General features: G+C 43.2%; 1 protein-coding gene across 3 annotated transcripts in view; it reads left to right on the forward strand.

The window, feature by feature from the left end:
• DENND1A (DENN domain containing 1A) overlaps nucleotides 1-18051 on the forward strand; it is a 486903-nt gene that overhangs the window by 165179 nt on the left and 303673 nt on the right. For all 3 annotated transcript variants that reach the window (XM_040963819.1, XM_040963821.1, XM_040963820.1), the window contains one exon: nucleotides 4265-4384. In XM_040963819.1, coding sequence (XP_040819753.1) covers nucleotides 4265-4384 — 120 coding nt within the window. The remainder of the gene's footprint in view (nucleotides 1-4264; nucleotides 4385-18051) is intronic.

The raw sequence follows: 18051 nt of genomic DNA on the forward strand, positions 1-18051 counted from the left end.
TACTGTCTACTTCCTGGGCTGTAACTGTGCTCTTCCCAGCCCCAGGATCTTTGCACAGGTCTTTTTTTCTCTCTGAGATACCCAGTTTCAAGCTCCTTGAACAGCCGCTTCATATATCATCTTTTGGGTCAATCGTGTATCTCAGGAGGCCTTTTCCTTCCCTGTCATTTTCTTCTTTGTTTCTTCTTTAGCTTCATAATAATAACAATATAGTGACACACAGAAACACTACTAATAAAGCTTTGTGCAATACATTATTCTTCCTTTCCGACTTAACAGTAACCTCTAAGAGGGCAGAGGCTTTGTCTATCTTATCCAATGTTACAGACTAAAAACAGGTGGTAGAGAGCTCAGGAAAGTTGTAACTTAGTTTGCAAAATGGTTAAGAAATGAGGCTAACACATAAAACCTCATTCCTCACCTCGAGGCTGAGATCAAAATGCCCATCCGTGGGCTTTAGGGTGTTCATACACCAGATATGTTAACAGCTTCTAGATTAAGCCACCTGCTGCTCCAGGAGCCTTGCATGGCTCATGAACATACAAAAGGCAGCATGATGGTGTTAAAGTCTGTGTTTGGGATGGTCCGTGATTTCCTCCCCTGTTCCCCCGATTCAGCCAGGCTCTGCAAGCACAGCTAAGGATGGTCTTGGATCTGGTTGCTTGGGTTTGTTTCTGGAGATGCTCAAACTGGACTTTTCTGGCAGAGGGAGAAGCAGAGTCTTGGAAACTGCAAGTCTGAATTTCTTACAACCTTCATTTCATATCTGAGTAGAAATCTTTGCAGAATAGATCTTTCATTCATTCTTTCTCTCTCTCTCTTTCTCTTTTTTTTTTTCTTTCTTGGCCTCAATGGCTGGAGCTGAACCTATCCAAAGCCAGGAGACAGATGCTTCTTTTGGGTCTCCCATGTGGGTACAGGGTTCCAAGACTTTGGGCCATCCTCTACTGCTTTCCTAGACCAGAAGCAGAGAGCTGGAAGGGAATGGAGCAGCTGGGACATAGACTGGCACCCATATGAGATCCTGGTGCGTACAAGGTGAGGATTTGGCCACTGAGCTGTCATGCTGTGCCTGGACAAGATGGTTTCTAAGGTCCTGGTACCAAAAGCTCAGTCCCTGTCCCTGGTGCTGTGTCAAAATAAGGACAGAGTTTTGGGGTGAAGGAGAGAGAATATTTAATCTGCTGACAGAGGAGAGGATAGCTGAGCTCAGGTCTGTAGGACCACTGTTCTGCTGGATGAAGGTGTTTGGGGGCTAAAGGAGCTACAAGAAAGAGGGTACTGGTATGGCAAAACCATGACAGAGATGTGGATCTCTGGCAGTGTCACCCATGGGTGACAGCGCATCTCTTCCCACTTCATTGTGGTGGTGCTTGAAGTTCACAGGTGCTGTGAGAGCCCGACTTGGTCCCCCTGCTCTGGCCAGAAAGTTGAGGTAAAGTACCAAGGCAGTCTATGCTTTAGGACATGGGCAAACAGGCAGCCCTGAGACATCACCTTTCTGGCTTTACCCTTTAAGGACTATAAATTGTTGGCTTTATGTTGCTTTGCATCTGGCCACAATTTCTTCCATGTTTAATCCATGTTTGTGAAAACTTTGGTTCCTGTAGAAATTATAAATGCTGATCTTGGAGATAAACAGAAAAAAAAAAACTGCAGCCTTTATGGAAGTAGAGCTTCACTTGAAAATCATGTTTGTGTAGTTAGTGAGCACAGCCAGTGACTACCTCAGTAAGGAGAGAGAGAGATAAAAATACCTTGGAAATTCAGAATTCTGCTAAAAAAGAAACCTCTGTTTGCCTTTGCCAGATTTTTAGTTTATTAGAAATGATTCAAGGAATATTACTTTGGACTTTTGGTGATTTATACTTCACCCTTCCAGGCATTTAAAGGGTGAATTAGTTGCAAATAGTAAATGCCTTCTTCTAAAAGCAATCCTTTTCACCTTAATGCAAACATGAGCTACTTGGTTGCCTAGTGGGCTACTGTTGCCTAAATTAATGCAACAAACAAGAGAGAAAGAGAGGCAGACTGGCTTCTTGCACTCGCTGGTCTGAGAAAGCTGAGTGCCACAGGAAGATTGTGAGTAAACTCTGTGATTTTCGGTAGTTTAGTTCTCCTTCAGTTGGTGGCAGCTTACATCTTTGTGATGAACTGCTCCTGCTGTGTCTGGGCCTCTTACTGAATGCTCATCTCACTTATTCCCAACATCCCTGGGGTCCCAGACTGGGGAACTTCAGATGTTTAAAGTAACTTGCTAAATTAAGGCCCAGTTAGCAACTGATTGAGCAAATTTTGACCAAATCACTGTGTTGTGAATCTTTCTTTGGCTACAACATAGCTAAACACATTGCTATATTTTCAAAGATAGTGAAAAGACAGGGAGATCCTGTCTTATCAATACCCATCCTTCTTCTTAGGACGTTTGCAGAGTATTTACTGTGAATATTCCAGAAGCGAGGGCAAACCCTGAGTTAAAATAATGAACAGTCATGCTTCATATAATCACATGTTAGTCTTTCACAAAAGCATGGCCTTGTTTGTAACTTAGAAACATCCAGACCTGTTGCTTGAAATATTTTAATAAAACAGGTCTTCCCTTCCCCCCACTGAGGCCCACTTTTTTCCCTGATCACTTTAATTATGTGAGCTAGAATCCTGTTTCTCACACATCTTCAGTTCTCAACCTTGTTAAAATTAATCATATAATCCCCCTTTAAAACATAGTATTAAATCACCATAGTAACACAGTATCCAAGCTTTACAGATAGAACATAACAGCCATAAGAAGGTAGCATTTGGTGTCCCCCTGACAGCTCTATAACTTTTATAGAAATGTGGAAGGTGCGGGGATACCATTACTTACACCTGCTTTATTGCCCCCTTGTTTTTCTTCCCCTTCCTAGTTAAATAAGGAGAGTAGAACAGTATCTCTTCTTTCTGAATTATTTTCTTGTACTCTCTAACCACTTGCCAGAATCTGGGACTAGTTCTTTAAATATAACTGGACAGGGCCTCTTAAAATTAAAAAGAATTTTAATTTTCATATGTGGCTCAAATAGGGAGGTTTTCAAAGAAAGTCCATTCTGTATTTGAAAATTTGTATCAGATTAAAAAACTGAATAGGAATTCTGCCTTTGAAAGGGACTGGTAAACCGTGATTTTTCATTTCCTCTGACAATTAGGAAGCAAATTATAGGTATAACAGGGATTTGAAGTATTTCACCAGTTTGGGTATACTTTGTAAAATGCTTCATGATGTATGAAATACAATATGAATTGATAAATTTGACATTTGAATAAATCAGTGTCAAATTCTACAATGTTAGTATAATTTGTGATTAGAAATTGGGATTTTAAAAAAAAGAAATGCAAGCTAACTGGTAAATGGATTTTAAATAATGATTTTGAAACAATGTGTCACTTTACAAGAAAGGGCTTTCTAGGTTAAATTGACCATTAATATGCTCTTTAATTTTTAAAAATAGCCAACTTTTATTATGCTTTTATAGGTGATTCACTTTCTGCTTACACTTCTTTGAAAGCATCTTTTGATATTTCAGTCCTCATAAAGTATGAAATGTGTTCCTCATAAATTTGGAACTTATGACACAAGGTTTCAGGAAAGTAAGGCCTGACCTTTCCCCTTGATAACTCTCTACAATTTTGTCCTTTAGTTTCCTTTTCTGTAACATGGGACCAACCTGTAAGTCCCGTGAGTGTTGTGAGACTGAATGCCGTGGTCTATGCAAAATGGGCTGCAGTGTTCTCGCACCTGGCAGGCCGTTGCCATTGGGATGGTTTTCTGACTGAGCGACCAAGTGAGCACCACGAACAGAAGCTGGTGGTAGGCCTCAGAGTCAGAGCCAGGCTTTAAAAACCCAGCTTTTTGCCACTTCTACTTACTACTTTTTTATCTGTAAAATGAGGTTATCAGAATGCATCTTTCAGAATTGACAGGCTGATTAAAAGAGCTACCTCCGGCTCTGAACCCAGTACGCAGAGGACGTGACGGCTCTGGTGATTCTGATTTCCAAGCTGGTCACTCCGAAACTGCTGCTGCTGTCTTGTTTGCCTTTTTTTTCCTCCTCCTTTCCTGGTTTGCAGTCTGTTCCCTTGGAGCGTGTAAATTCTAAGTTCATTTGTAAAGAGTTCCACTGAGAGAGGAAATGTTACAGGTTCAATGACTTGTTGTGATTAGATAGTTTATCAAGAAACTCCCTGCACATTCATTTTTTTCCTCTTTGTTCTATCTCGGCCGCAGCCTCACAGTCAGCCAAGTCGGCCAGAACTTCACATTTGTGCTCACGGACATTGACAGCAAGCAGAGGTTTGGGTTCTGCCGCCTGTCTTCTGGAGCCAAGAGCTGCTTCTGCATCTTAAGGTAAGGGAGGCAGGCCCCGGCAAGCGGCTAGGCCTGGGAAGCCAGCGTGTGTGCCTTGGCGGTATTGTCCACAATTAAACTTTCCAGCTGTTCTTTGGGCTACCCTATCTGTTTCCCAAAAGTCGTTGCACTTGGGGGGAAGGACTTCGCAGTGTCATCCTTGCACTTCAAGTTCTGCAGATAATTGTATTTATTTATTTGCATCGCATCCCTTGGATGGGAATGGGACCGCTGTGCGTGCAGCATATGTGTGGAGGCCCGAGAGGCAGCATGGCTTCAGTCCCTCCTGCTGTTATCTGGGGCTGTCAGGAATGAGCCTGTTAGACTTTCCCTGGACATTTTGTGTCTGTGAGATTATTAATAAAGTATGCATCTGTAGCTGAGGACGCCTGGCAGATCCAGCTCATGTCCCCCTTTAGTCCCCCTGGGTCAATGAATGAGTAACTGATTCCCAAGTCAGCTACCCTTGTAGAGACTGCAACAAAGCGCAGGCTCCTGGGAGAAGGTCTCCTCGGGTCTCCTCAAACCCCTTCTTCCACCAGAGCCACACTTGCTTAATGCTTTGCTTCCTCCTGCCAGAGGGGCAGGGCTGTTCTGGTTGGGGGCTGAGAGGAGGGATGTGTGGAAATCAGATTTCGGAGCTGCCGACACCATGGGCTCCTGCTGGGCGCCTCCTGAGGGGGGAAGTAAAGGCATCCCACAGGCTCTCCTCTCCAGCTGCCTCACTTAAGTAGGTGTCAGAGGGGCCTGCCTCCTGTCTCTCTCTGCTCATGTGGGGAGCGGCCCCAGGCAGGGCAGCAGGGAGGCGCCCCTGACAAAGCCCCGGCCCCAATCTTGGGCTTGAGCCTGGGGATGAAAGGCCAGAGCCTCTGTGGATTCCAGAAAGTGTACTTCTCTGCTGGGCTAGTCTGCTGTGCTTGCCTCCTCTTACCAAGAGAAGACCCCCTGCCTGTGTCGCCCAAAGCCACACACGTACCCTCAGAGCACCGAGGAGGGAGAGTGACCCTCTTGGGAAGGTCTGTTGACCTACTGTCACTCTTGCCTGCCATGTGTGTCCCTCACAGTTTGGAATCAGCGAGAAGACAGCCATGAGAGAGCCTTAGGAAAGGGGCGGTGCCTGGTCCAGCTGCCATGGGAGGCTCATGGTGTGTGACTGCTCCCAGGCACACCTCGGGATCCCTGAGCCCAGGACTATCTGTCCAGAGGATTCACATGCCAGTGATTATCTACTGTTTGAACAATTGTCTTTGTCTTTTTTAAAGATTAATATATATATATATATATATATATATATATATTACATATATATATATGAAAGTCAGGTATACAGAGAGGAAGAGAGACAGAGAGGAAGATCTTCTGTCCGTTTATTCACTTTCCAAGGGTCTGCATCAGCCGGAACTGAGCTGATCCAAAGCCAGAAGCCCAGAGCCTCCTCTGGGTCTCCCACATGGGTGCAGGGTCCCAAGGCTTTGGGCAGTCCTTAACTGCTTTCCCAGGCCACAAGCAGGGAGCTGCGTGGGAAGCAGGGGCACCAGCATCAGAACCAGTGCCCGTTTGGGATCCCAGTGTTTGCAAGGCAAGGCCTTTAGCCACTGGGCTACTACTGCGCCAGGCCCAGCCTCTGTCTTTTTTGAAGCAGAATTCTCTTCCATTTTTGTCATTTGCATTTCAGCCTTGGCCAGGGCACTGCATGTTTCTGTATTCATTTGGAGGAGGTGAGGGCTTAAAACGAGTTCTGAAAGTTCTGCAGAAAGTTTTTTCGCCATATTATTTTGGGTTACAACATTTTTTTTCTTTCCAAACTGGGGTGTGTGTGTGTGTGTGTGTGTGTGTGACTCGATTGGCACTGCCATACTCAGCAAATTTATGACGGTGGAAAACTGTTTATTTGAATCTTTAAATTTAAAATCACTCTCCTCTGACTCTTTTGTGTTTAGTCTGTGTGCCCATTGATAGAGTTTGGATTTGTGCTTGAGAGGAGCAAGTTGAAAAGATCTTCCTGCTATAATTGCTTTTGAATGAACGGGCTTTATCTGTTACATGAGCTTGGAGTTGTGGGGAAAAATTTGGTGGTTAATTCATTTATTTGTTTTTTAGCCCTTAATTGAATGCCCTTGAGCAGTTCCCGAACTAGCTAGGAGTCAGAGGAGCACACTACCATGTTGGGTGTCAAGATTCTTCGCAAGGCACAGTGTCCTCTTGCTGATGATGTGGTGGTGCTAGGGGACGGTGAACATGGTTAAGAATAAAGTATTCTGTATGAATTCAGGAACACGCATTTTGTGGGTATTTAACGTGAGATATCAAATCGTCCCTTCTCTTTCCCAGCTTGTGTAAACATGAGGGCAGCTTTCTTTGTGTGTGTTTGTGAAGTGTTTTTGCTACTTTGAGACAAGCATGAACATTGGAAGAGTGTATGTTAAGGCTGGACGACTCACTGGTAATGTGTCTGGCTGTTGTGGAGTGGGGAGGGTTGTCGGCAGCTTGAGGGCACAGCTGGGGCCTGGGCTGGGTTATTAGCATCGTCCTCTTTTGCTCCTCGGTCCCTTTGCTTTTCTTCATATGCCTCGCCTTGACTTAACCTTCAGGCTGTGCTCAGGGCTGCTGATCAAATCTGCTAAGCCACCTGTCCATGTCCCAACCTCCTAGACTCAGCAAGGCTGTCCCTCAGGGTGGCCTTATCCAGAGAGGGGTGGACACGTTCCCCTCTGGGCACACCTGCCTCCTTCTTGTCTTTAGTTCTGTCCGTGAAAGCTACAATCTCTCGTTGTCTTCCTTCTCTTGGATGGTCAGTTGTTGGGGGGTGAAGATTGTGTCTTTATTAACCATACTATCTCCAGCGATGAGTACAGTCCTTGTCCAAGATACTGTGTGGTTGGTCTCCGTGGAAGGGACAGTCATCAGGAATGACAGGACAAGGCACTGAAGGCTCTGAAGGATAGAGGAGGCCTTTTGGAGCATTTGTTCAAAGAAAAAGATTGTGAACTACAGACACTGGTGGAAGCATGGTTCATGTTAACCAAATCTTTTCATATTAGCTGGTAGAAGTACACCTTGGACTGCACTGCAGAGGTCTGCTGTGGAATGATTGGCATTGTGTCCGCAAAGGACTGAGCCATCTAAATGACCAAAGAGTGTGACCTTAATTTCTTCATGGAGACTCTTAGACATCTATTATATGTACATTACTTACTAAGTTCATTTTTATTCTCTGTCTCTATTGTCTAAAATGTAATCTTTTACGAAGCCTGGAAATATTTTTTATTTATTTTCACCAAATTTGAAAGAGAGACAGTTTGTTCATCTACTATTCACTTTCCATCCACTGTTCACGTCCCAGATGCCCACAGCAGCTGAGGCTGTGCCAGGCCAAAGCTGGAAGCCAGAAGCCACATCTGTGTTTCTCATCTGGGTGCATGGGACCCAAGGATTGAGCTCCCAAGTAGCTGGATTAGGGGTGAGGGAGCAAGGACTCAGGCCAGGCATTCTGATCGGGGATACAGACATCCTAAAGGAATGTCCCTCAGCTCCTCTGAGACTGGAAAGTCATATTTATGTTGTTTTCTTGTTCCCACATAAAGTTAGTCAAAGAGGTTCTGACACATAGCAGACACATAATTATCTTTCTCATAGGAAGAAATTAACCAATCCTGGGAAATAAGCCAGCATTGATTAAAATTTAAAATAATTAATTTTTTTCTTAAATCATCTTGTTTTAAAAACTGTTTAACGTATATACTTGTACATTTTTTAGAGGGTATAGTGCTGTCAACACATATATATGGCATAAATCAATCAAAACTGGCAATTAGGGTTTCTTTTTCCTTACTTCATCTTTGTGTTTGGGGTCTATCAGCTTCTTTCTTCCAGTTCTTTAAGTTTAACATAATAATTGACCATGAGTTGTAGTTGTTCCCAACACTAGAACTTGTTACTTGTCTGTGTTTTGGTATCCTTTACCCAACCTAGTTGGTTTGAGCTCTCATCACCAGCTAAACTTGTCAGAAATATAATTGTAGTAGACTATCAACAAGTTCTATTAACACAAATACCCGCTACCAAGTCAAATGTTTTTTTTCATCTCATGGTTGAGTTATTTCTGCCATTTAGAAATTTTACTTGTTTTTTGAGATTTGCTGTAATTTATATTAACTGGCTTTTGGACAGTCTTAATACTAAATTAAAAGGATCAGCTAGGAGAGCAATTGTCTTTGGTAAAAGTTAGCTGTTTGTTGTAAGCTCAGGAATGGTGAGAAGTTCAGAGTCTACAGATGTGTGCTTTTATCTTTGAGGTCCCCAAGTACTGTGAAACAAAGTAGAAGAAAGCTGATGCAGGGCACAGCAGGTTAAGCATCTTCCCGCAATTCCAGCATCCCATGTAGGTGCCAGTTCTAGTCCTGGCTCTTCCACTTCTCTTCCAGTTTCTATTAATGTGCCTTGGAAAGCAATGCGAAACGGTCCAAGTTCCTAGACCCCCTGCACACATATGGGAGACCCTGATCAGACGTGTAGCTCCTAGCTTCAGCCTGGCCTAGCACCATCTGTTGAAGCCATTTTGGAAATGGATTAGTGGATAGAAGAACCCTTTCACTCTGTGTCTCCCCTTCTCCATGTGCAATTCTGCATTTCAGGAAAGCAAATACTTAAAGGAGAGAGAGAGAGAGAGAGGAAAAATGAGCTGACATTTTCCTATGGCTTTGGATTTATCCCAGTGGTACCTACCCCATCCATACCAGTGTAATGATGAACTATGCTATTTCTGGCCAGTAGCACATTTCCACAGTTTTGGGTAGACAGAAGGAGCATGGGAGTTTACAGGCATCAGAATTGTTTGGGGGCTACGCGAGCTGTCATGTCATGACTAAGTGTCGTTCATCTTTATGCAGGGATCTTACACTTGTTTTCTCCTTTATCTACAGAGATTTTATTTAAGATCCTGAGAAAGCTTGAGTCAACTATTCTTACACTCAAATGCAACTGTTCAGAACCTATTATACATTTTAGAAAGAATAAAATTTTTCATCAAATTGAAAAAAATTTAGCTTAACTTAATTTTTTTTTAAGATTTATTTACTTTTATTGGGAAGTCAGATTTACAGAGAGATGGAGGTACGGAGAGAAAGCTCTTCTATCTGCTGGTTCACTCCCCAAATGGCCATAGTGACCGGAGCTGAGCCGATCCGAAGCCAGGACTTCTTCCAGGTCTCCCATGTGGGTGCGGGGTCCCAAGGCTTTGGGCTGTCCTCTACTATCTGGGCACCAGGCTCAAGTTTTTTGATCATTTCGAATGCTTTTGGCCTGGTGGTTAGAGCACCTCTTGGGAATCCCACCTCCCACCTCCCACATCCCACATCAGAGGCCCTGATTTGTTCTGATTACACTTTCTGCTAACGCACACCCGAGGAAGCAGCCTGGGTTGTCTGAAGTGATTAGACTATTGATTAATCCAGAGTGAGCCTGGATTGAATGCCTGGTCCCTGCCTTCAGCCTAACCTATTGTGAACATTTGGAAAATGAACTACAGGTGGGAGCGTGTTCCCTTTTATCTATCTCAGTTTCTCAGCTCTCAAAGAAAAATGTTAAATAAGATTTTTATTCAGTAAAAAGTTTCTTCGTATCTAGTGTATGCTTGGGAAAAGCAATGCCAAGTGCTTGGTTTCTGGCCTTGATCTCAAGACCCCTTAAGATGACATAAAACTCTAGTCCCAGCTTCCTATTTGTAAACTGCTCAGATACCACATGCCACGTTCATCCCAGGTTTGATGAGCTGAGCTTTTCTGAACTTGGTGTTAACAAAATGAAAAGGATAGATACTTTTTGTCATTTACAAAAAAAAAAAAATTAAATATGGCTCTAGATACAGCCTTTCTAGGCTACCCCTGGTTGTTTTTTTTTTTTTTAACCTTCCTTTTCTAATTTTTTAAAAAAAAAATTTACAGATTTTTATTGGAAGGGCAGATTCACAGAGAGGAGAAACAAAGATCTTCATCAGCTGATTCACTCCCCAAGTGGCTGAAGCTGAGCTGATCCAAAGTCAGGAGCCAGGAGCTTCTTCCAGGTCTCCTACAACTGCTTTCCCAGGCCACAAGCAGTGAGCTGGATGGGAAGTGGAGCAGCTGGGACATGAACTGGTGCCCATATGGGATCCCAATGCATGCAAGGCAAGAACTTTAGCCAGTAGGCTACCACCTTCCTGTTCAATTCCACCATTTTTACTGTCTTTGGAAAGGGGTGGTGAGCAAATAAAATATATGGGGCCTAGCAAGGTAGCCTAGCAGCTGAAGTCCTTGCTTTGCACACACCCACTAGGATCCCATATGGGCGCCAGTTCATGTCCAGGCTGTTCCACTTCCCATTCAGCTTCCTGCTTCTGACCTGGGAAAGCAGTCGAGGATGGTCCAAGACCTTGGGTCCCAGAGGAAGCTCCTGGCTTTGAATCAGTTCAACTCTGGCCGTTGAGGCCATTTGGGGAGTAAGCCAGTGGATGGAAAATCTTTCTCGCTGTAAATCTAACTTTTCAAATAAATAAATAATAAATCTTTTAAAAATGCGGTAAGTGTTGTGTCAATGTGAATGCGAATGCACAAGTGTGCAGTGGCCATCTCAGGCTTGGAGAATCACAAAGTGTCCCTGACAGATTCCAGGTACGCTGGATCTTACGGAATGAGTGAGCCCCTACCTGGAGAAGAGTGGGAGGAAAGCTGTCTGCAGCTGAGATGTGCTGTGCGAAGTCCCCCCCAAAATGGAGAAGGCTGACAATGCTAGGGAGGCGGCAGTAGCAAGAGACCATGCCGCAGGAATTGGGGCTGGGTTGTGGACGTGCCTGGGGGCCACACTCAAGGTTCTAGCTTGATCTTGTAGCAAACGAAACATCAGCTAGTGATTTGTGGCAAGCTGTGGAAATACTACCATTTGAAGACTAAGCCCAGAGTGACTTTCTTGTACCCGAAATATGTTTAGATTTTGCTGGTTATTGTTCAAAGGGGAGCTGCATACTGCTTTGGGAGCTGCGCCCTGATTTACACTGGATCCTTCAAACCTCGACATAATTGCAATTTTTTTTTAATTCCTTGCTGCTTGTTGGAAAGTGGTTGACCTTCTTTTGCATGCCACTGGGCGTGTGGACTTGCGTTTAAGCATGAATTGGTGGTAGGTGAAAACTGCCCTTTGTCTGAAGCATTTTCTTGCCTAATGTCAGCAACACTCATTGTGTCCTTTTTCATCTGGATTATACTCATTTTTACCATAAATACCAGAATGTTCAGTTTTCACTCTAGAATGGAAGCTAGAAGCACTCACAATCTGGTTTTAAGAACTTTGGCTTCCCTCTGTAGCCATTACAATGATTTTTTTAAGAAACACATATAGTTCAGGAACAAAATCAAAGAGCTCTATTTCTTCTGGCAGGTGCGGGAGAAAGAAGCCTTTCTGTACTGCGTGTAGGCTGCTTTAGTTTAAAATAAGTGTTTGGGGGCCAGGGGAAAGGAGTTAAGGAGGAAGGCTGTGGGGACAGCTCCCAGGTTTTTACCTTGAAAGCAGGTGCTGCTGAAATATTCCAGAAGCAGATGGAATCTCCCATTCTTGTTATAAGCTATTTATGGTTGTCTCGCCTGAGGGTACCCTGCTATACAAACAATGCACAGCCTGATGGTCGAGGGCAGTTTGGGCATCAAAGCTGGGGCCCCTCTGGGAGAAATCAGCCTTTCTTCCCAAGGCCTTAAATGCCACTCTGGAAATCCGGGCCTTTCACAGCGTTTAAGAGCGGACTTTGTGTCTCTGCAGCTGTTTGATTTCTTTTTAATTCTTCCCCTTAAAAGTTAGGTAGGGACTCTGTTACTCTTGAATTCTGGAAGGTCAATTGGGAAAGGCTCTGCTCACAGGGCAAGATGTGTGATTTCATGCACTCTGGGTCTTGGGACAGGGCTGTGAAACTGAACTCGTGTGAGGGTCCCCAGGAGGCCCTGGTCTCCTAGGCCCAGGCATCTTTCTGGTCTTCCTGGTATTTGAAAGGCTTACACAGGGTGTGTGTCTGTATGTGCATATATGTAGGAACATCATTCTGGAGGAGGTTATAACTTTGTTAATTAAAAAAAAAAAACTAAAGTGATTGAGTAACATTGTACGTTTTACTGCCAGACAGATGCTTTCGTGCAAAGAAACATAACCCTCTTGGGAGCCACAACTCAACCATGGTAACAGGCTGCATGGTTGAAAGCAAATCACCTTTGAAGAGAAGACAGAGACTAAACTGCCCTTGCTCTCACGGCATCCTTCTCTCAGAGACTGAGTTTTCACACTTGGAAGCTGGGCAATGGAAAGGACAGGTGTCCCCTGCAGCAGCGGGCGGCCATGGGGCCGGCAATGGCTGTGGACCTTGGGCTGTTTCCAGCACGAGGAAGCTCCTTTAGTCTCGTCCTGATGCTTTCCAGAGAACATTTTCCTGGCTCAACTTCCCCTCAAGCCACTGAATGTCAAACTGTCCGGAATATTTGAAACACCAACTCTTTAATTGAAATTTTTCATTTTTAAGACTGAATGAATTAATGGTTTGAGAGCAGAGCACTTCTTTGTCTAGATGCTCATAGAGCGTGCAGTGCAACACAGAACCACCACAGGAACTCCAGGAGTGTAGTTTTGGGTGTGTGTGTGTGTGTGTGTGTGTGTGTGTGTGTCTGAGAGAGAGAAAGAGATTTTCTTGCTCATACCTCGCTCATCCTGCGAGTCCTGCCGACTGCTCCCAATGACTAGTGTTAATTCATCACCGTTTTGGAAATGGATTGACTGAGCCTGGACAACTCACTGCAGAGGATCTGGAGAGGAAGAGAGCAATTAGTGTTTATCAGCATTTATTAAGTATGCCAGGTGGTTCTGTAATTCTCATTTACTCGCATTGCAGCCTTATGATCTCCCTTGTAGGGAGGAGGATTTGCAAGTGAGACAGAGAGCTCACCTGGGGAGGAGAAGGAGTCTAGCCTAGAGTCCAGAATTCAGCGTGAAGCTCATACTCTCAGCCGCAGGTTTTTATCTTCCAGCCTCCCCGAGTTTAAAGTGTTGTTCCTCTCACACCCTATCAGTCTTTCTCCCTTTTCATACATACACACAATGTGCATATAAGATTATATGTATCTAATTTAAAAAGCCATTTTTGGGGGGTTTTTTGCCTTTGAATAAGCAGCTCAGGGGTAAGGCATCATTTGAGCTGCAGGAGCTTTTAGAAATTGGGTACCACAGTGACCTTCATTGGTTAGTGAAGGGAACAAGACCCACACAAGACTGGAAGAATTTGTCCCGTTTTTTGTGTGGTTCCTGAACCCCCAGCCTGCAGTCTTGTCCATGAACTTGCAGTTGAGGGGAGCAAGCTCAAGGCCACCTGGAATAAATCATTTCAGACTGAGTGGTTCTCGTATGCTGGCAGGAACGGCATTGCCTTTGGCGAGCACCCTCTCAGGCATCCATGTGTGTGACCATAGTCAGGAACTTGGGAACCGGCTTCAGTGTGATGCTGGTGATGTCCCAGTGGGAAGCCAGTAACTTAATCTCACTCTCAAATAGTCTGAGAATTCCATGTGAACCACCCTTGTTGGGAAAAGGGGAAAATATTCCACAGGACAAATCAGTTGTTAGTTTGCTTTTTTTTTTTTTTTGAAAGAGCTACAATTTTCAGTCTGCTGGTCCATTCCCCAGGTGGCCGTGATGGCTGGGACTGGGCCAGGTCGAAGCAGCAGCCTGGAATTATAGCTCTTGCTTGGGAAGCATGGGTTCTAGAAGTTGGGCCATCTTGGGCTGTCTTCCCAGGCACATGAGCAAGGAACTGGGTGGAGAGCCCACAGTGATAGTAATGCATTACTAACAACTTATTTTTACAACTTTATTTTTTTAAGTTTTGAAGATATTCTTACTTATTGGAGGAATTCAGAAAACTGCACGTAAGAGGTCAGTCATCCGGGTACTCTGGTCCTGACTTTGAACTGAGGTCGTCCTTTAGGTGTAGTTTGCTATCCAGCTTTCACTTGTGAAATTGCAAGTACCCTTGTGTATCATCAACAACTCTTTCCTGAGAATTCCTGTTTTGGGCTACGTAATTCATCTGTGTGATACCAGCTTATAAGGGAAGAAGCTCTTAGAAATTGGGGAAAATATTTCCTGTTAAGACGTAACATTCTTTAAGATGCATTTGTTGTATTATTTGTTACCCAGATAGCTCAGCTAATCATCACGACCAGCATTAAAATGTCTCAGAATTGTTTTTAAATTTATTTGAGATGTGGAAAGGCTGTGAGAGAAAGCAAGCTCCCGTACAGCAGTTCAGTCCTCAGACATCTGACTGAAGCTGGGAGCTCAGGTCTCCATGGGCTCTCCCTCCGCAGACAGCAGGAACTGGTTACTGAAGTCATCATGGCTGCCCCCTGGGGTCTGCCCTAGCAGAAAGCTGAAGGCAGGAGTCAAAACTCCTACGTAACTCCAGGATTGGATATTGGGAGTCTTATCTATTTTTATATGTGTATATATGTATATGTGTGTGTGTGTGTTTAAGATTTACTTATTTGAAAGGCATAGTTACACACACACACACACACACACACACACACACACACACACACACACACACACACAGAGATGAAGGTTGAAATCTTTCATCTGCTGGTTCACTGCCCAAATGGCTACAACCACCAGGGCTGAGCTGTGCCAGGCTGAAGGCAGCCAGGAGCCAGGAGCTTCTAGCAATTCTGTCATTTGGGTACAAGAGCCCAAGGACTTGGGGCCATCTTCCACTGCTTTGCAGCCAGGACTTAGGCCAGCACCCATGTGGGATTCCAGTATCTCAGTGGCATCTTTACTTGCATACCAGAATGTTGACTATGCTATATCTATATTAACTTGGAAGCTATTCCCTGATTCTTGACTATAAAGAACAGTTTATTAGCTTTCAAACACAAAGAACATGAAAGTATGGAAATATTATCAAAACTCTTAGTTAAATCAAGTGATAAGTGATGTAATTAGTTTACTTTTCCATTTTTTTATTTTGTGTATTTGAAGCTTCTAAGTAAATAGTCCTCTTTTTAAATACAAGTTATATTGAAAAGTATAAAAATAATATAGCAAAACTTTTCACAGCATTATAGTTTTGATTTGTAATATGTGGATAGAAACAAATTATATCTCTTAAAACTTTATAAACTTAAATGCATTCAGACTATTGTTCAGAAAATTATTATTGTAGTATGTATGCCTTGGAGATCGAATAGATTTTTATTTCCATTTATGTAATGTGAAACTACCAATAAACTTAGGCAAAACTAAGGGTAACTGTGGTCCTTTAACTCAGTTCAAAGTGTTAGGCTACCACTCAAAGACTTCTAATCCCTTATCTATAACACAAAGCAATATTTATTTCAAAACTAATCCTGAGAGGCATTGTTTTTTGGTTTTTAATCCATTCTATCTCAGATGCCTTTGAAGTAACGTGGGCGGAGCTTCCAATGCGGGGTTAATTGTCCTATTGTCCACTTATTCGGTCTGGTATTTTAACTAGGTCTTTATAGTATTAATGAGCCCAAAATGCATTGGAAACGCTTGGCTCTAGAAAAGTTGTCATTCAAAACAAAAGCTTACTTTAAAATATGGTAGAAAAAGAAGTTGTGTAAAAAAAATTAGTATCCTTGGGTTTGGTGCCTGAATTCCTGCAATAACTACTTATTTATGTACGTTTTTTGCTGGTTGTTGTTTCTGTTCCCATCAGCAGAGTCTTTAAGGTATTTGAAAAAGAAAAGAAAAAACAAAAAACCCAGCCACTTGCAGCAGAAGCACCCCCAATCCCAGAGGGACTCTTCTGTTTTCCGATGTACTGTTTTCTACTGGCTTAAGATTTCTGTCACTTTTACACATTTTTATAACTATAGATACTGATTTTCGAGAAACTTTAGTTTACGCCTTTTCCTTTTTCTTTGCATACGAAAATATGCCAAGTGTTAGCAGTCCTCCCTGAGTAAGGGTAACAATGGTCTCCCGAGTACGGGAAGCAGTATTTGTTTGGTATGTGGGGACTCCCAGTAAGTTCATGGAAACGTGGGATTAAGTGGTCAGTCTTTCTGGTACCAAAAAAAAAATAATAATAATCCATGCTTAGTTTTTTAATATTACAAGTGTTCCATGGCGGTCTGGAAGACCTCTCAGACTCCGCTTTAAATTTGACAAGTCTTTCTGGGTCTCTCTGAACTTGGCCTTTGCTCAGATTGCTTATTCTGCAACGGAAAGAACATTGGGGCTGTCTTTTGATTTTTTTTTTTTTTTTTTAGTGTTCCTTGTTAAATATTGGAGGGTTTTTTTTTTTGTCTTTTTTTTTTTTTTAAGATTTATTCACTTTTATTGGAAAGGCAGATATACAGAGAAGAGGAGAGACAGAGAGGAAGATCCTTTGTCTGCTGATTCACTTTCCAAGTAACCACAACAGCCAGAGCTGAGCTGATCTAAAGCCAGGAGCATGGAGCCTCCCCCGCGTATCCCATGTAGGTTCCAAGGCTTTGGGCTGTCCTTGACTGCTTTCCCGGGACACAAGCAGGGAGCTGGATGGGAAGTGGGGCTGCCAGGACACAAACCAGCACCCACATGGGATCTCGGTGCGTACAAGGCGAGGACTCCGGTCACTAAGCTACCACACTAGGCCCCCAAATTTGGGTTTTTCGTTTAAAATGCTGTTGCATATTCATCATGTGTATTTTCTTTTATTTACCTTAATGGCAGATTCTGAATAATGCTAATTCAGAACATTGCTGTAAAGATTCAATAAAACCTGAGTACTTGATAGAGTTGTTTGCATATTGTGTCTGTTGTTTAATCACAACCCTGTGTGTTCCTTTTGTAAGTTATGAAATATATCTACAGACAGACAAGTCTATCGAGTTTAAATATATATGACTATACGCAACACATAAGAACACAAAAATAGGTCCTGGCGTGATAGCCTACCAGCTAAAGTCCTGGCCTTGTAAGTGCTGGGATCCCATATGGGTGCCGGTTCCCAGTCCCAGTGGCCCTGCTTCCCATCCAGCTCCCTGTTACGGCCTGAGAAAGCAGTTGAGGACGGCCCAAAGCTTTGGGGCCCTGCACCCGCGTGGGAGACCCCGAACAAGCTCCTAGATCCTGGCTTCAGATCCGCTCAGCACTGACTGTTGTATTCTTCAGGGAGTTAATCAACGACAGAAGATCTTCTCTGTTTCTCTTAATCTTTATGTATCTGCCTTTCCAATAAAAATAAATAAATCCAATAAAAATAAATAAAGCCAGAAGAGGCTCCTGGCTCCTGGCTTTGGATCGGCTCAGCTTTGGCCATTGTGGTCATGTAAGGAGTGAAAATCAGATGGAAAGTCTTCCTCTCTGTCTCTCCTGTATACCTGCCTTTCCAATAAAAATAGATAAAAATTTTGTAAAAGTACACAAAAATACCTATATAGCTGATACCCAGATAATCACTACCTAAATTAAGGAACTGCCAGCACCTCTGTATCCATTGTTCACCTGTGTCAGCATCACCAAATTTTAAAATTATTTTTGGGTAATTTTGAATTCCATCATTCAGTTTGGAATCATTAGGTTGTAGCAGTCAGTTTGGAATTATCTTACTCCTTTGGCTTAACTTGTGAGATGTACACATGAGATACGAA

This window comes from Ochotona curzoniae, unplaced genomic scaffold (assembly GCF_017591425.1).
Source record: "Ochotona curzoniae isolate NIBS_2020 unplaced genomic scaffold, NIBS_Ocur_1.0 scaffold_3208, whole genome shotgun sequence".
NCBI classification, from domain to species: Eukaryota; Metazoa; Chordata; class Mammalia; order Lagomorpha; family Ochotonidae; genus Ochotona; species Ochotona curzoniae.